The following is an 18,623-nucleotide window of genomic DNA, read 5'->3' as shown; positions in this document are numbered from 1 at the left end:
TGCGACTGAGGCATCCAGAGTCTGGAGTGAGGAAGGCAGATGTCTGTTCTCACAACTAGATGTTTCTGACTAGCCTGGAGTCCATGGAACCCTGCAACTCCAGGCATCCAGTTGCATTGCCTCTTAGTCCTGGGAGCAAACAAAACAACCTTAAGTATTGGGCAATGTGTTCAATACTTTGAGCTCTGCTTGGACCAAAGTATCTGAACTTTGTGCTCTGTAATTGGGAGTGACCTCATCCCATGGCTGCAGCAGTGTTTAAAGTCCATCAGAGAGACATGTGCCCTGCTCTCCAAACGGCTCTGTTCTGATCACTCCTTCACTCTCTTCCTGCAATTCTGTACATTCAGGTTCCCAAGGGCTGGATTTCTTTGGTCTGACTTTAGCGATGAAGCGCACAGCCAGTGCATTGATTCTGTGCTTGGCTCTGTCTGTAGGGAGGTGCACTGAAGGGATAACACAGGACAACACCATCCACCAAGCAGCGGTGCCAGAGGAAGGCTTTTCGGACTGGGGAATTGGGACTATCCGCGGCAGCTTTGAAACTGTTACAGGCTATTTTGACTCCTTCATGGAGCTGCTTGGAGGAAAAAATGGAATCTGTCAATACAGGTGCAGATATGGTAAGCTTCTCGTCCTTCATTTCCAGACAGGGTTGATCTAAAGTTTTCCACTCTCCTGTGCCAATTAAACCCCCCATGCCTTCTTTCCATAGGAGTCAATGTGGAGAAATTACCCCAGTAAAACAGTGTTGAGAATGAATGTTGATGTACAGGATTTCTTTCACATCCTGATTGTAAATACAAGTTACCCTGTACCCAGCCATTGAGTACTAAAATGAAAATACTGCAGCTTGCCTAGACCTTTGATTAAATAGATAAGAATGAAGAAGTGCAAAGACACTAGCAATGCAGGGAGTATCATCCGTCCAACAAGCATCCCTTGCAAAATGTGCCACTGCAGGAGAGAGGTCTGCCTTCCTCTCCTGCTTGTAGACTTCCCAGAGGCAGTTGGTGGGCCAGGGCCACCCTGGGAAACAGGATGCTGAAACTGATGGGCTTCTGGCCTGGTCCAGAAGGGCTTTTCTTATGTTCTGACATAAACTGCTAAGGTTCCCAAGAAGTTGACTTCTTCCAGTTGTGCCCCTGGAATTTTAGCATCCTAATGACACCCTGTTCCCAGGTAGTTACCTAGTTTGTCCTTATGGTTGGGCTGCCTCACAGTCCAATCCTATTCATATCTACTCAGAAGTAAGCCAATTTATAATCAGTGGGGCTTACTCCCAGCTAAGTGTGGATAGGATTGCAGCCTTAAGCCTCTGGAACTGAGCATGTAGTTTGTGTCAATGCAATGGCAGCCAATCTATTAGACAAATCATTCACATTGAGATGCAGGCTCATATGCAGGCTGGGAGTGATGGCAAACTGGCAGGGAGCACACTGTGTCCTATACCCACCTGACCACTGCTCCATCCTTTTCTTGTCCTTGTGTAGCAAGTGAGGAGAGGATGCAGGTGCTTACCTTCTCCAATGCTGCTGCAATGGACCTGGTGGAGGTAGGGGTGTTTCTTAGGGTCCTGTTCCAAATCTCTCTCCATCAAACAATAAGAGGATTACTGCCTCCTTCCATCTCCTTCATGACTTCACTGGCCAGGCAAGGAGGGTCCTGGGAGCAGAATGTGGCAGGTGCAGGTGCTGGAGCTGAGAAGGAGGAGGTGGCAGTGTATGTGTAAGTTTGCACATACCCCCCAAAAACAAAACAAATGAAGTTGTAATTTGGGCCACCTTCATGTGCCATCTTAGCTCGGGTTGGGTCAATAAATCAAGAAGCAGGAGCACACCTCCAATTAAAAGGTTGGTGTTACCAACTATGAGTATTTGTTTAGGATTAGAGCAACTGAATTCATTCCATCCTCCCTCCTCCCAGGGCCATAGCTGGTGTCTTTTTCCTTCTTAATCAGAGAAGAGCATGCAACCTGTGTGAATACCTGGATCAAGCCATTAACCATATGTTGCCATATGTTTGCTGTTTGATGGGACTGTGGGACAGTGAAGAAAAGGGCACCTCAAAATGCTGGGAATTGAACCTGGGACCTTCTGCTTTTAAAGAGCTGTGCCCCTAAGCTACAGGATGTTGCCAAAATCATCAGCCCTGTTTTTGGACTCAAAATATTTTGTGTCTTCTCTCTCTCTCTCTCTCTCTCTCACAAACTCAAGACCATGAATTTTGCATTATTGATGCTGCCCACACTCCATTAACTTTCAAAATTGTTACTAATGGGGTCCCCAAGAGCTGTTAATCAACTCCCTGCTCTTTTTTTCTTCTTCTTCAGACTAGGTGGTGATTATTTTGCCCCGACTCTTGTTCTGCAGGTTCTAAAAACTCTCTGAGGCTTTGCATCTTTAAAAAACTAAGAGTCTTTCCTTTCCATAACTTCCAAATATTACAGATGGTTTTGAGCCATGTTTTTTGTGTTGTTTTTTTTTGACAGCTCCTAATATTTTTAAGTGTACTTCTAAAAATGTGCTGTGAATGAGACAAACAGGTGCGTGGCAATACGTGTATTATAGAGTCGCAATCATCAGAGAGCCAAATTGGCTGCAGCTGCTAGACAAGTGTTGACACATTAGCCATAAATCTGAGTTTCATGTCTTGTGGTGAACGCCCCTTCACCACTGCAAAGGTGCAGTAGCTCAGTGGGAGAGTGCAGGCTTTGTATACTGAAGGTTCCAGGTTCAATTCCTGGCATCTCCCATGCAGTGCTGGGGAAGACTCCCAGTAAATAGCCACGGTCAATCAGCACAGAAAATACTAAAGTAGATGAGCCAGCCATCCATCCAACTCAATATAAGGCACTTTCCTATCCTTCTAGAATGGTAGCTCAGATGCCAACAATGAAAGGCAGGGATCAGGCCCAGCCCAAAGGGAAATGGTTCCAGATGCCCCCATCCCATTGCCACTGGTGCTTCTGTGCAGGGGGCATGCCTCTTTAATGTCCGTCTTGAGAGGGGAGGCAAGGCAAAGAGGGCAGCAGCTGCCTACCTGCCCCTGCCCAACAATCAAGAAAGAGGAAAAGCCAGTAAAGACTGCAACAACAGTATTCCTCCCAATCAGGACTGCCATTGCCACTGCCTATTCCCCCCCCCTTCTCTGCCATGCTAATTTAAAATAGTGGGACAGAAAAGGAAGGTGGGAGATGCACTGTCCCACTTGTGCTTCTCTTGGCCTTCATGTTCCACCCCACACTTCCTCTCTGTTTCCAACTGCAGAGTAGCAGAGAGGGGGAAGAGGTAAGGGGTACCTGCAAGCTAGATGAGGTGTCTGTGGAGGTGGTCAGTGGATGCAGGGTGCCATCTGCAATCATCTGCTCCCTGAGGCAAGTTGCCTCCCCTTGCCTTATGGCTGAGCTGACCCTGAGAGGGACCCAACCTGCCAGTGCAAGAAGGGTCAGGGCACCTTATTCCTCTGAGATTCTTGGAATGCTGACAATTAGCTTGACAACCAATTTCAGTTTAAATAGCCTTCTGTCTGTGCATCAACTGCTGGAACTTCTGTAGACTATTAGACTACTGAAGGATAATGTGGCTCCCTGAAGCTCCAGTTCACCTCTTTACTACCCCACAGGGTTTACTTGGACCAACACCAGTATTTTGCTAGCACAAGTTCGAGTGGACCCGGTCTGTGGATTGTGGTCAGAAAGGGGGCTGGGATAGCTGTGGAGCTGCTGCTACTGCCCCCTTTTTGGCCTGGGAAGGGTGTGGTTTTGACACACCCTTCCCTGCCCTGGTCTCTACCCAGTTCCTCCTCCCCACCCTCCCACCGCCCACCCCCTTGCGCAGGGGTTCAGGGGCTTCTCTGGTGGCTGCTGGTGTGTGGCTGCAACTGCTTGCTACTTGCAACAGACTGTTGTGTCATGTTTTGTGACTGCTGCAAAGCATACAGCTCCACTGGAACACGTGTTCCAGCAGTGCAGTTGCTCAATAGCATTGGGCCCAGAGTAAATCAGGGATCTGTGCCAAGTGGTAAACAAAATCTTATTAGATGTCTGCATCTGATCTAGCTGGTATTGCAAGGCTGCAAGGGGCATCATTCCATGTCACCTCAGGTGATGGTGGTTGGGTCTGAAAACCCAGGAAAGCAGAGGAGTACACACATTCAATTCATCATTGGGCCAGACAGTGCAGATGAATGCCCATTTGTGAAGTGGGTCTAAGCATACAAATGGCAAATCACCATTTGGTAAATGGTTGTCAAATGTTTTACTATTTGGTAAAACATTGTTGGACATTATTGCTATACTAGACATATCTGGCCAGAGACCTCTTTAATCGAGAAATGATCTCCATCTCTCTATGCATGAGTGATTGGGCTTGGCTGTCAAAATGATTTTGATCATAAGAGTCTGTCCTTGAATGGCTTGGAGCAGCTGGAAAGGTCACCAAGAGAACCCTAGAATTCCAGAGCAATGTTGGCAAGAAGTGAAAATGCTCATTCTGCCAACAGATTTGATTATCTGAACATTTATATCCCACCTTTTGGGCCCCAAAGGAACTCCTAAGGTGACTTAATGGCCTATCCTGGGCAGCATATCTCACAAACCGCTGCTGTACGTTCTAGTCTGGTGCAAAATTTCAGTGCAAACAGTGGCATAGCTAAGGCATCTATCTGCAACCTGGGATCAAAGAAGATTTTGTAGCCTCCCCTGCATTACAAAATCAAACTTAATTAAGGAAAAAAATAAAAAGTTATTTTTTTGGCTGTATCAAAAGTTATTCCATGCTGTATCATAATAACATCTCATTGGCACTCAAGACTCATAAGTCAGTCTGGAGTTAAGCAAATCCACTTTTTGTTCCACAAGACGGTTGTGTTTTCATTTTCTGGTTAATTGGCCGTAACTTTTGATAGAAAACAGATATTCCAGTGCAGTTTGTTTCATTGCATTCTGCATTAAATTACCTTTCTAATGATATATAACATGATGATATTATTCATACATACCAAGATTTTCACAATTTTGGTCACTAGCATCAAGTTCAGCTTATTTCTCCCCTAAAGCTTGATGTCCGGTGCAACTGCTACCCCCTGAACCCCCTTAGCTATGCCACGGAGTGCAAAAGCCATGCTGCTGTTGTATGCTTCAGAGCTGCCAATGCAAATGGCCAGAGGCCCTGAACCCCCTTAGCTATGCCACGGAGTGCAAAAGCCATGCTGCTGTTGTATGCTTCAGAGCTGCCAATGCAAATGGCCAGAGGCCCTGAACCCCCTTAGCTATGCCATGGAGTGCAAAAGTCATGCTGCTGTTGTATGCTTCAGAGCTGCCAATGCAAATGGCCAGAGGCCCTGTGTGTGTGCCACTGACTCACCCAGCCCAAGCAAGTAAGGTGGTGGCAGGAGCAGTTCAGGTGAGGATCAGGGGAGAGTGGACCAAACTGGGAATGATTCAGGGGTGGTTTAGGGGAGGATCTCAGCAGCAGTAGCACATGCCAAGATCCTAGACCCCTTTTCCTGGCCCTACACACTCCAGGGCTCCTTGGACTTATGCCAGCTAAGGTCTGAGGAGACACTTTGGCAGCCAGGCAGCTTACAGGGGGGTAAGTAAACATTATTTTTACTTAACGTCTGGCTGCCCCTCCACGATAGCATACAGTGCGTGATCGGTTGTCATAGCTTATTGCACATGCTGGTGTGGGATAGGTTTGGGCTGTAACTCAAAATTAAAAACAAGAGAAACCAAGATAAGGTTTTAGTAGATGATTATGAATGTAATTTGTTTACTGACCACAGCTATGGTTTTCATTGCTTTTAAATGGAAATTATCAGAGGCAGCAGCATCACACCATAATTAATAGGTACAAATGTATATGAAGTGAGGTCTTACTAACAAAAATGACTTCATATAGAAGTTAAAAAGAAAAGCATTAACATGACAAGTTTGTTTAAAACTGGACATTATTCCTCATTCACTGGACAGCTAAATCCCCAGATAAGATATCACTTTATGTTCCCTTCTCATCGTTGTAAATGGAATGTACTTAAAATTTGTTAGATTTATATTTTATATGTCATATAGACTAATCCTAACTAAATTCCCATATGGTGATGCAGTGGTGCTGACATGGATGCAACTGCATCCTGCAAAGGGATTTTGGCTGCTGGATGTTTCTTCAGGGTAAGGGGACATTTGTCCCAGGGTAACCCTGAGTTGCCACAGTGGGTCAGCTCATACTTGTATATCGCTGGCACAAGTCCAAGTTGATCCATGCAGGCCCAGGAAGGGGGATAGGATACACCAGCAACCCCGCCCAGGCCCAATCCACCTACCCCTGCCCTCCCCACACCCCGTTCCACACCTCCTCACCCTTATCCGCTACTGCACTGGACTCACCTGGTCAGGCAGGCATCTCTGTGACTGCTGGCGCATGCAGGAAGGCATGTTAGCTAGAAGTACTGTCACAAAGCACTTTATAGCACTTTTGCAACAGCATGTGCTGGTGAAACACATTCCCTGGTGCTGAAGAAAAGGGCCAAAAATGTATTTTTAGCAGTGGGTGAGCAGCTTCATCACAGCTGAAAGCTATCTCAGTTCCCCGGGCCTCACTCCACCACTGGATGGCATAAGTAATGAGGATTGCTCTGGAGGCATGTCTTAGGACCATTCCTGATGAACATAGCAGCTATATATGGTGAGACAGCAGATTGCAGTTGCCTGCCCACTATGAGCCTCTGTCCTGTGGAACACCTACTTTGGGGTGTCTCGTTGGCATATGCATGTAGTGCCTATTGTGATAAATCTGATATGCATAAGACTGAGTCATTCAGCTGATTCCCAGACTTTACATGGGTTATCAACTGCCCAGTTGGCACCTACGCTTGTTTGGACACTGTGTCAATGAGATGTTCCTCGGTAGATGTCCAGTGGATCCGGAGGAGGAATAGGGTGGGTGAAGCAGATGCAATCCCACTTCCCCACCATGTCCACAGGCTACATTAATCAGACTTGGTCATCCTTGTTTTAACTGCTTTATTGCTAAACCAATCAGCAGTGAATGATGATAACAGCAAAAGAAATGAATTAAGAAGAAAAAAAACTACCCATGCTGGACTACCCATTAAGCCAAACAGGAGGCATGAATCTGACACACAGATGCCTTCCGTTTGTCTAATCCAGCTCTGTGTGTGTGGCTTAGACACCATAAGCACAAACTGTATGTGCTGCCTGTCTACACAGATTCTATTGAATTGTTAGGATTTTCTCCCTAAATATGGCAAATTCTTCAAACAATAAGTGAGAGCATTTTGCCCATTAAATTAGAAGTTCTGTCCCACTTAAGAAAATCTATGTTATATTTGGAGTTTAGTTTGAACTTATATTTTCCAGTATTTGATACACTGAAATTGTAGATTCTCTCTCTCTCTCTCTCTCTCTCTCTCTCTCTCTCTGTGTTGTTTTGCAAAATGCTGTTACCTGCTACTTTTCAGTTATTTATAGTTCTGGAAAAGCATTTCACATTTCAGCAGAATATTTGTCTTTTTCTCTCCCCCCCCCCCCCAATATTCATTTTCTAGGTGGGTTTCTTTCTATTATGCAACATGCATTGAAGTCCTAAGCACAAAGAGTACTATACATGTATAGATCAAGGCACATTTGTCATTGAGTTAAGTAAGGAAATGAAGGGTTCCTTGCTAAACCAGCTGTAGTACATCCTTTCCCTTGAGATGAAAGAGTGAAAAGAAGAAGAAGCCCTTTACTCACAGGTCCAACTTTCACTTGACAGGCTTTTGAAGCTGCCAGCTAGAAAAGGCTATCCAATACTTGTGATAAAGAGATTTCATTAAAAATCTGAACTGAAGCTTAACCTACTGACAGGTTCATTGCCTCCAACCACATCAGAAATTAGGTGTCTGATCTCTTCTTTTAAGGGCAAATAATCCCAACTCTTTGGCTGCTTTTTAAATTCTCTGCCTAACTAATGCTGATGAAACATGCTTTGCTGACATGCAGGCCACTGTTATACTCATCGTAATAAGTAGCAACAAGGCCATTTCCACTTTTAGCTGGTGTTTCCCCTCTTGTGACTTTTCATTCGTTTCATTCCTCACTGAGGTCTCAAAAACCTGCTGCACTGCAGAAACTAAGCAAACAAACCCAAAATGTTTCTTGACCTTTCATTCCCACTCCCCCTGCTATGGCTGTAGAGTATTGTGTTTTCATTCTGCAGATGTGTTGTATTTTATCATATCAGCTCATGTGGCAAGTCTGTTGCTTGACCTTATTGAATTTCCAATGCGTGCATGACCTGGAACATTAAACATGACTGGAAAGCAGTCACAATATTTTACTGTTGGCATGCCATGGTACTTTGAATATTTGGCGGTATTTGGCATGTATTGGTATTTGCTAATTGAAATTGATTGCATAAAAACAGTCATACCTCACATTTGCTAAAATAAAAAACAATCAAGATGGCAATGTCATGTCCAAAAAACTTGAATTTAGAGGAAAAGATCATATTCAAAATGAGGATGCAGATTTCAAAGGTGAAGTTGTGCATTCAACACTTCAAAAACTTAAAATTTTGCCACATTTTTGCTTAATTTCAATTAGGTTCCAATCTAAAGTAATTAATATGAAACACAGGCATATGCATATCTTTTCTATATATGCTTTAAGTCTCCCAACTCAGTTTGTCTTTCTTGCTGTGTGGCAAACCAAAACTCTGTGTGTTCTTGTAGTTCTGGAAACCTGTGCTGGGATTTGTATGTTGTTCTTTCCTAGATGTGTACATTTATGTATTTGATTTTTATTCAAATCTTATGCACAAAAGCATGGAACAGCATATTCGTTTCCCATGCTCATTTGATCTTCACATCCATCCTGTTAAATAGGTTAGGCCAGTGGTTCCCAAATTTTTGGCTGCTGCCTGATCTATAAATGCCAAAGGGTGTGGCTATAATGGTGATTGAGCAGCACTGCTTCCCTTCCCCCTCCCAAGTAGGTAGCTTGTTTAACCCCATGATGCACATAGCCTAATTTGTCCTGTCAGTTTTGCAAACCACCAAAAATTGGGTCATGACCCACTGGTGGTCAGTAGATCATGACCCACTGGACCAACAGTTTGGAAACCGCTGAGTTAGGCTAAGATGTAATGACTGACCAAAGTCACCCAGAGAGCTTTATGTCTGAGTGGTAATTTGAAACTGAGCTTCCTGGTCTACAGGAAATACACTAACCACTAAACACAGTACCTTTCTTGTGTACTTGTGATTAGTTGTTCCCTGTCTTGTTTTTCTTACAGGAAAGGCACCAACGCCCAGACCAGATTACAAGCCTCCAGAACCTAATGGCTGTAGCTCCTATTTCCTGGGTCTCAAGGTACCCGAAAGTGTATGTACTGCTAACATTTACCTTCCTGATGAAACAGGCACTAACCAAAATAGCCAGAGAGGAATAAACAGTTGACGTTGTAATTGCTTGCTTATTTCTGTTCCTAAACGTGTTGTCCCTGGCATGCTGATCAATAATCATGGACATCCTGGTCAATGTTCGCCACTCTGGCTATGATAGCAAGTGGAAGCTGTATGCCTGGGCATGCCAAAGGTGAAGGCTGGCTGCCAATGGCAAGTGAAAGGACTGTGTGTCAACTGAATGCTCTCCACTTAATTTGCTCTTTGATTGGCTAGGCCCCAGAGCATTTAGCCCCTGTCTGTTGGTGGCTGCTTCAGCAAGCGAATAAATCCTCTGGCTAGGAAGTGCATAAACGGATGCAAGCTCCAAAACTCCAATTAGCCTAATAATTATTGAGAGACAAAAGTGTTCCTCGCGGGAGGAGCAATAGGTTGCAATAGTAATTGGAAGAAGCAATATCACGGCACTTGGACAATGTCCAGGTTAGAAGGCATTAATGGGTGCCTGGCCTAATGCCAGTTGGTGCCAGAGCCTGAGAACAGATTCAGCAGCTGGCAGTTCAAGGCTTATGAACAATACAGAAACAGCAGCGTCCCCATGTTCATAGGAGCCGTTCGCAAGTGTGAAATGCTGTTTGCTGGCAGAAGCCTCTCTCCAGATGGCTTTCAGCTTCCTTTGTGCCGCCTAAACTTTCTTTTATATTGGGCAGCACATGAAATATATATCGCCATGATCAGGATGTTGTTTGGTGGTGTTGGCCCTTTTAAGATGATTAAACAAAAGGAAAATGTAGCATGTACTACGCTGGTGTTCCCTGTCAACTTCTCCCCAGAGAGCCGGGATAGTGGTTTCATTGACACATTCAGGGCAGCTGTAACAGAGAAAGTACATGTAGAGGAGGAGCAATCTCTGGAATAGAACTTTGTGCAGTTAAAAGCTATGGATGCAGCTAAGTGATAATTGACCTCACAAATGGTTACTCTCACTGTAACGTTCTATCTTCCTTCTGGGTTAGATGGATATTCACTATAAGGCAGTTGCATAAGTTGCAGAGACCATGATGGCATTTTATGAGCAGTGTTTAGGGATTGCAGGTGGGGAAAAAAAGTTCAGATATCTCTCTTCTCATCCTTGTACAGATGGATCTGGGCATCCCAGCCATGACTAAGTGTTGTAACCAGCTGGATCTATGTTATGACACCTGCGGCTCCAACAAATACCGCTGTGATGCAAAGTTCCGCTGGTGTTTGAACTCCATCTGCTCCGACCTTAAACGTAGCCTTGGATTTGTCTCCAAGGTGGAAGGTGAGTTTTCCATTCAAATACAGACAATGTGTAGAGCAAGGATGGTTGACTTTCTAAGCCCTGGGAAAGGGGTGTGTGTGTTGTGCTCTCCATGACTCAGCTATTTGTGTCTCAGTTCAAAAATGGCTTTTGAAAATGAGCCACACTTGTGCATGCATGAATGAGAGTGATAAGAACATCCCCAATTCAAACTGTGCCACTGCCATGCACTGGCTAGATGGTTTCAGGTAAGCAATTCCCTCTCAGTCACAATTGCAAGATAGAGATAATAATGCTACTTTCCTGGATTGTTGTAAGCATGAAGCTAAAGCAAGCAAAGCCCTTTGCGCTCTCAGAAAACGCTCTACAAATGCTATTTTTACATAGTGCTGAAAATGATGGTAGACGCACCAAACACTTGGGGGAATGTTGTTTAAACAAAAAAGCTGTTACTTTTGTCATGGATCTATGGGACATAGCAGTCAGGCATGGGATGTAGGCTGGACAAAATTATTTTGTGAGCTGTTCTTTGCCCTGGGCTGTGTTGACTGTGGTACTGGTTGCCTGTTGCCTATCACCAGTAATAATCTGCTTTCACATAGACGCCTTCGGACTGCAGTGCCCCTGTTCCCTAAAGGAAATGTGCAGAAAGTCCCAGGTTCAATCCCTAGCTTCTCCAGGTAGAACAAAGGAAACTTCAGGTCTGAAACGCTGGCAAGTTGTTGTCAGTCAGTGTCAAGAATCCTGAGCCTGAATATGGCCTGACGCAGATAAGGCAGCTTCCTGTGTTCACTGGCACTGCAACCGTAGAAGCAAAATGCAACCTTGCTGAAGATGATGATGAAGGGGTTCAAAACAGAAACAAAATATCCTCCTTTTAAGGACTGTTCTGTATGACAAAACTTCAGAAGTTTAAGAAGGACATGAAATGCACCACACATTGGTTTAGAAAATGTGGTTCTTTCAGAAATGCAGAGCCTGGCATTTCGCTCCTACATGCCATTCACCTCTCTCTGGTTCAGCCCCCAGCAATTAGATGGCTAAGGGGTCACTAATTTATTTTCCAAGTGTAACAATTAAGATAAATGGGGAAGTTCACACTTCAGTGCTGATGATGCAGACTCATTGCAGATTCCTTAAAACATTGCCTCTTGTCATTGGTTTCCTGTCTCATTAGGATGATTAAACATGTAGCCTCTAGTACTTAATAGGTGCCCATGACCTACCAAAAACAGCAGACAATGTCCAGAGCCCTGCATAGATTACGCCAGTGGTTCTCAAACTCTCTGGGAATGTTCAGTAGAAAAACTCTCTGGGAGAGTTTGAGAGCCACTAAGTACTTGCGTGGGCAGGGGGAGAGGCAGCGGGGGCGGGGGGGGAAGGCAGCAGCACGATCCCCAGGATCGTGCCGTCCAGAGGGGCTGCAGGGGCTTGGGTGCACTTACCCAAGCCTCCTTCAGCCTCCCCAGGCTGCGGGGAGCCCGGCGCGACCTGTAGCAGGGCTCCCCGCAACCGTGAAAGTAAATGCAGAGCGATCGGAGGCTTAAGCAGAGGCGAGGCGTGATCGCTCCACATTTACTTTCACTGCTGCGGGGAGCCCTGCTGCAGGTCGCGCCGGGCTCCCCGCAGCCTGGGGAGGCTGCAGGAGGCTTGGGTAAGTGTACCCAAGCCCCTGCAGCCCCCCTGGGTGACGTGATCCTGGGGATCGCGCCGTTGCCTCCTCCCTGCCTCCAGGCTGTTCCCGCCCCTTAAGGGGGCAGAGGCCAGGGCTCACAGGCTGGGGCGTCATGACGCCCCAGTTTGAAAAGCCCTGGGTTACACTTTGAGCACATCTTATCCAAGCTGCTGTTCCTCAAGGCTCTTCATTGTTCAGGTTCCATTGACATTTCTGTGCCTACTTCTTGTAAGAGATGAGAGAACACCAATTTTTGTTATGACCCGTGGTAGGACAGTGTTCTCAGGTTCCATTTCATTTGCATTAGGGGCTACCTTCTCATTGTTCAATCTATAGCTGGCCAGCAATGGCTGTAGCTGCCGCAGTTCAGAAACTGTTTTTGGGCAACTGACTCAGCATGGTTTACACAAAACTGCTTTGGGTTTTTAGAAAAGTGGTATAAAAAAATCATAAATAAATATCAGGCAGAGGGCCACAGTTGATTTGCACCTTACAGTAATGATTCAAAGAGGCACTCTCTTCCCCATGTAGCAAGTTGGGCATGTGTTTCTTTTAACCATGGCCCCTACAAACAAACAGTGCAATTCTATTAAGGCCTGCTGCCAGGGAAACATGTGTTGTCGTAAAAGATGCTCCAGTGGTGTGCAAACTCATGCACTACTGAAGCACTGGCAGGAAAGCCAGAGCCTTTCCTCATGTGCTGGAGGATCACCAGTTACCCACCAAGGTAGGTAGGTTGGCAGGGGAGGTGGAACAGAGGTGGGGAGGGCAGAAAGAGGAGGTGATGGGGGAGGGTGGATTGAGTCTGGGAAGGGTCGGGTTCAGTGGTAGTTATGGCCACTGAATCCTATCCCACTTTCTGGACCCCATCCTGCAGTCTGGGTTCACATGAACCCACACCAGCAAATTCACTAGTGCAGGTCTGAGCATTGCAGAGACTTACCCCCAGGTAAGGGAATGAGGAGACTCTGCAACTGCCACCACTGCAGGATGCAACAGTAGCTATTTTTGGCGTCATTGAATCAGTGGTGAGGAAGGATTGGGCTGTAAGTCTTTTAAAGCATGCAGTGAAGACATGGGATTGCTTCTGACATGCCTCCTCTTTTCTTTTTGCTACAGCATGCGACTCAGTCGCTCAAACAGTATACAAAATGGTCCGAACTTTAGGCTGCCGCCCCTTCATGAACAGCCAAAGAAGCGCATGCATTTGTCATGAGGAAGAGCGTGATGAGTTGTGATATGAGCATCCAGCTGCCTGATGGTGATGACTGTGGTTTCATATGTCCTTTGTGCAGAAGGGGCTCCGACTTCTGCCTTCCTAGCAGGTGCAGTCTTGATACCTTACAGGATAGGGGAGCAGCTCATTGCAACTAGCAAATGCATTGATTGCAGTTTGTATGGTGGCATTGACTGAGAAGGAAATGCAGCAGGAGACCACCTTGGCTGAACACCCACTTCAGTACCATGCAATGACTTCCACCTCCTTCTCTGTGCAACTGCCTGACGTAATGACAGTTCTGAAAACTGCCTGGGACACATATGACCAATTCCTACATAAAAAAAAGGACAGAGGCGGCAATCTCAGGTTTGCTGTAATAAGTTCCTGAAGCAAACATGTGCATAATAGACCTACCATTATCACCTGACACATCAAGCTACTGTAGCTCTTTCAGTGGTACATACACATTTGGACTGTTCCCCTGTCATGCATTGCCTCACCCAATTGGAAAAAGATATCAGCAATCCTGGCCTATAAATCACCTCACCACGTTATAGAATTGTATATTCGCCTTGGGATGCAGACGGATATAATAGGACCATACTCTGTATCATCTTTACAAGTCATTTTATTCCCATTAAGTCATTACTCCACGTAAAAAGAGCCAACATATGTATCACCTAATTGGGAGGGAGGGAAGAAAAAGGGAAGAATAAAAGTTATGCCAAATGGGAAAAATGTTTAAAATATGGGCAATTGTAAATCTAATTTTTATTAAATAATATATATTGTTCAAAATGACATCAGAGATTGCAGGTCACATTTATCATGCTTCTTCTAGCTATATAGAATTACTATTATTTTACAGTTTAAGGAGCTTTAACTATATATACTTTTATAATCTTACTTCCAAAATATAACTGTTACATCTTCCAGATTATTACCTCCATAAACACTGTTTTATTTTTATTTTTAATCACTCATCCCAAATGTAAATATCACTTAAATTTTGCCTATTGTCTTCTGAGCGCTGAAATGACTTTTGAAAGCATTTCTTGTTGGCAACCTTCAGTCTCGAAAGACTGTGGTATCGCGCTCTGAACAGATTTGCATAATTTGTTGCAAATGAACTTCCACAATCTGACTCCCAACAACCTGAAATTCTTGGAACTATTATTGCACTGCAGTGGCATTTTGTGTACTTCCAACAATTTACACAATGGTGTAGATGCAAATTTGGAGATGTGGCCATGACGTGGCTCCCTAACCACACCCCACTAAGATTAAACTACAACAACAAAATCAACTTTAAACTTCTTCATTAGAATGATTTTTCCTCTTGCCACTCATTCCAACTTTGAAATTTATGACACTTCATTTTAAGCATGTCATCCCAAATTTTGGAGTGGATTGCCATAAATTAAACTAAATACGAGGGTCGCCCAGAAAGTAATGCACCACATTTTTTCTTCAACAATTATTGAACACAATGAAACTTACACACAAGAAAGAATGATGTTTCTTCTACACTCCCTATTTTTCCACGTAATCTCTGTCTAGTTCTATGGCCTTCCTCCAGTGAGACACAAGGGCATGTATGCCCTGTCGGTACCACTGCTTGTTCTGGTCACGAAGCCATTTCTGCACTGTCCGAATCACCTCTTCGTCATCCTCAAAATGTCTTCCACGAATGGCATCCTTTAATGGCCCAAACAAGTGGAAGTCTGAGGGAGCTAGGTCAGGGCTGTAGGGTGGATGGGGTAACACAGTCCAACCCTGTTTAGTGATGTGTTCCGAAGTCCTCAAACTTGTGTGAGGCCGAGCGTTATCATGTTGAATCAAACATTCACCTGGGTTGTTATGGCGCCGAAGTCGCTGGAAGTGCTTCTTGAGTTTGGTTAATGTCTTCACATAAGCTTCAGAATTAATGGTGCTGCCTCTTGGCATCACATCAATGAGTATGATGCCCTCACAGTCCCAAAACACAGTGATCATGACCTTACCGGCGGAAGCAGTTGTTTTGAATTTTTTCTTCTGTGGAGATTGAGGATGACGCCATTCCATTGACTGTCGTTTTGTTTCGGGCTCACAATGGTGAACCCAGTTTTCATCACCTGTCACAATCCTGGACAAGAACGCTTCCCCCTCATCTTCAAAACGTTTCAGCAACTCAGAAGAAATGTTTTTTCTGAGAGATTTGTGGTCCACCTTAAGACAGCGCGGAACCCATCGTGCACACACTTTTGAGTAATCAAGAGCACGGATGATTGCATCCACACTTCCTTTGCTGATTGACAGCTTCAGCGCCAACTGCCTAGTCATTATGTGTCGGTCCTCCCAAATGAGCACATCAGCAAGCTGCGTCTTGTCAGGTGCGACAGCCGTGGATAGCCGCCCTGAACGCTGCAAATCTTGGAGCTCTGCCAAACTGCCTTCTAAGGGCCTCACCCTCTGTGCCCAGCGACTAACCGTACTTCTGCCAACTGCAGATTCTCCATAAACTGTACACAAACGTTTGTGAATGTTCCCAACAGTTTCTTTCTCTGCAGTGAGAAATTCAATGACGACACACTGCTTGTAACGTACATCACTTACAGACACCATTACGAAACACTGCTGCAGCTACGCTATCTGTCTGAAGAAACCAAAAATTTGTGTGCGCACTCCTGAAAATTCAAATAATGTATATCTAAAGTTTCGCATTCATACCATTACTGTAGGCTGAGAAAAAAAATGTGGTGCATTACTTTCTGGGCAACCCTCGTATATAAAAAATGAAATTAAAAAATACTTGATAAAAGGTAGTGTTAGACTCTGCATGTTTAGTCAGAAGTAAGCCCCGCTGTGTTCAGGAGGAATTTTTCCCAGGTAAATCTACACAGGAGTGTAGCATTAATGTGACACGAACTATCTCCTGCCTCTCAGGCAGTCCTTGGGAAAGAAAATTGTCTAGACATTAACATATGCTCCCAGATGAATTTCTAAGTTTGCCGCCTGCTGAGCTTGATACTTCTTCTTGGCCAAAGTCCTTTGAAAAAAGGTTTCAAAGACAGCATCTGAGCATTGCTGAGGCTTTTATAACTGCTCCTGCTCAAAGAGAAGACCCAGAGCACCACTCACCCCCCATTACACCCCTGAGGGCCCAATCCTAACCCACTTTCCAGTGCCAATGCAGCTGCAATGCAGCCCCAAGTTGTAGAGTCCTCCATGACTTCTCCCCCGCTCCGCCCCCCCCCCACAGGAAGCAGCAAATGTTCCATTGGCATGGCTGCTTCAGTGCAGGGAAAGTTGGTTGCGTTGCACCCTGAATATACTTTGTATTTCTCTTGCATTGGATTGTTGGTCCTTTTCTGTGAACCAATCACTCAGGGCATTTTCTCTTTCCCCATCTTGGAAGATGTGTGTTGACTTTCAGGAATGGAAGTTGTTAGCTCTGTCATTTCCCTAAAGCTTAGTCTGTCACATTATTATTACATTTTTAGCCTCTGACAATAATGTTGTATGTATAATAGCAGAGCAACAGCAATCTTGCCAAAACAAAGTAAAAGGTAAATATACCATGAACCATGCATGGGATGGAAGGTCAAAAGGGAGAGCACAAAAACATTGGGAACAGTGCAATTCATGCGATTTCTATCAATGCACATTTGGCACTGAAACAAGTTCAATTTTCAGCACTGTAACTATTTTATCAACATCTATTTCAAAAACATATTTTGGTGCAGATGATGCAGACGGATGCCTATTGCAAATTACTTCAGTTAGTACACAAATTATGACCACTTTACAAATAGGTCCTTGGGATGCAAGCCACAATTTCTTCTGGATAATTTTACAGAAGTAGAGAGAAGGGGTAGAAGTGGAATGGGAAAAGCACTAAAAACAATTCTGGCATCAGCTTTGTAGTGATCTCCAAATTCAATATCAGTTAAATACACACAATTTACCAAAGAGGAAATGATGACATTTACATCTGAATTAGTTCTACCAGCTTTAATGGAACAAAGGGTCGAGTCACACAGCCATTTTTTACAGGTTGAAGACAGCACAAACTGGCATTTGGATTTGTGTGTTAATCTGGTGGCTTCAACACATGTCCAGATTGCAAATGACATCTAATTTTTGGAAGGCTTGATGATGGATTCTCTCACCATGTGTTGCAACAAGACTGGCTCAGCATGTCTGGGTCCACCTCTTAAAAATCAAACTGTGTTCATGACAATGCTAAAAAATGATTGTGTGCCAGTTGAAGTTGATGGTGCATTTCAGTTAGTGTTCCCTTCCTCACTTTTATCTCCTTGCCAGTGTAGCTTTATAGAAATACAAAACTAGCCAACGATTTGATTGTGTGAACATTTTGGGTGCCATGTGGCTAAATACAACAAGTGGGTAATATTTTGGTCTGTGAATAAACACATTACTTATGGCTACAGTCATCCCTTGGGGGGATTAGCAGGTATCAAATAAGATTTGGATGTTGATTGCATCTAATTTGACCTCAACAAGGGCTTTCAATGAAAAATTAGACAACTACTACTGCTCATTATCAAAAGGTACATAGGAGACAGCCTCAGTAAGACAGTGAGCTACTGAGACAGATCTACTCCTCCAAGTCAATTCTAATGGGGCCACCCGTCAGGATGTGATTTGCCATGTGACTGGCTTCCTCTTCCTCTGTTTTAGCCCATCTGCGCATCCGTCTGAGGCAGCCCTGGGCACAACGAGACCTCTCATCTGTCACTCCACACACAAGGACACGGCAATGCAGGAACACTTCCTGAATATAAAAGGAGAAATGCATGAAGTACTGCAATAGTATGGCTAAATTTGTAACACAGCACTGGGGAAGCATTTTCTCTCTAGAATACTCAGTAGGGATACTAGGACTTGCAGGTTAAAGGGAACAAGCCAAGCTGATTAAGGGGACGGACATTTGCACTGAAGCAAAATGCTCTTGCATCCTGTTTTGCCATCTCAGCCCAGGGGAATGTATAGGACTTTCCTGGAAGTTACACTCTGAGCTTTCGATAGGAACT

The 18,623-nt window shown here is 44.5% G+C and overlaps 2 protein-coding genes across 3 annotated transcripts in view; one reads left to right on the top strand and one right to left on the bottom strand.

Annotated features, from left to right (window-relative positions):
• The first annotated feature begins 388 nt into the window (after window positions 1-388).
• Window positions 389-13,606, top strand: PLA2G12B (phospholipase A2 group XIIB). 2 transcript variants are annotated; one of them, XM_066622293.1, is made up of 4 exons: window positions 389-623; window positions 9,300-9,388; window positions 10,549-10,714; window positions 13,488-13,606. In XM_066622293.1, the coding sequence occupies exons 1-4, from the start codon at window positions 389-391 to the stop codon at window positions 13,604-13,606; spliced, it is 609 nt and encodes a 202-aa protein (XP_066478390.1). The 2 variants fall into 2 exon arrangements, with proteins under 2 accessions (XP_066478390.1, XP_066478391.1); XM_066622294.1 differs by lacking the exon at window positions 9,300-9,388 and having other exon boundaries at window positions 594-623.
• Window positions 13,607-18,187: 4,581 nt separating this feature from the next.
• The window catches only part of OIT3 (oncoprotein induced transcript 3), a 32,754-nt gene continuing 32,318 nt past the window's right edge, over window positions 18,188-18,623 (bottom strand). The window contains exon 9 of the mRNA XM_066622285.1: window positions 18,188-18,364. Coding sequence (XP_066478382.1) covers window positions 18,188-18,364 — 177 coding nt within the window. The remainder of the gene's footprint in view (window positions 18,365-18,623) is intronic.

The sequence above is a fragment of the Tiliqua scincoides genome, chromosome 3, assembly GCF_035046505.1.
Source record: "Tiliqua scincoides isolate rTilSci1 chromosome 3, rTilSci1.hap2, whole genome shotgun sequence".
Taxonomy (NCBI): Eukaryota; Metazoa; Chordata; class Lepidosauria; order Squamata; family Scincidae; genus Tiliqua; species Tiliqua scincoides.
This window is presented reverse-complemented; position numbering and strand designations above follow the sequence as displayed.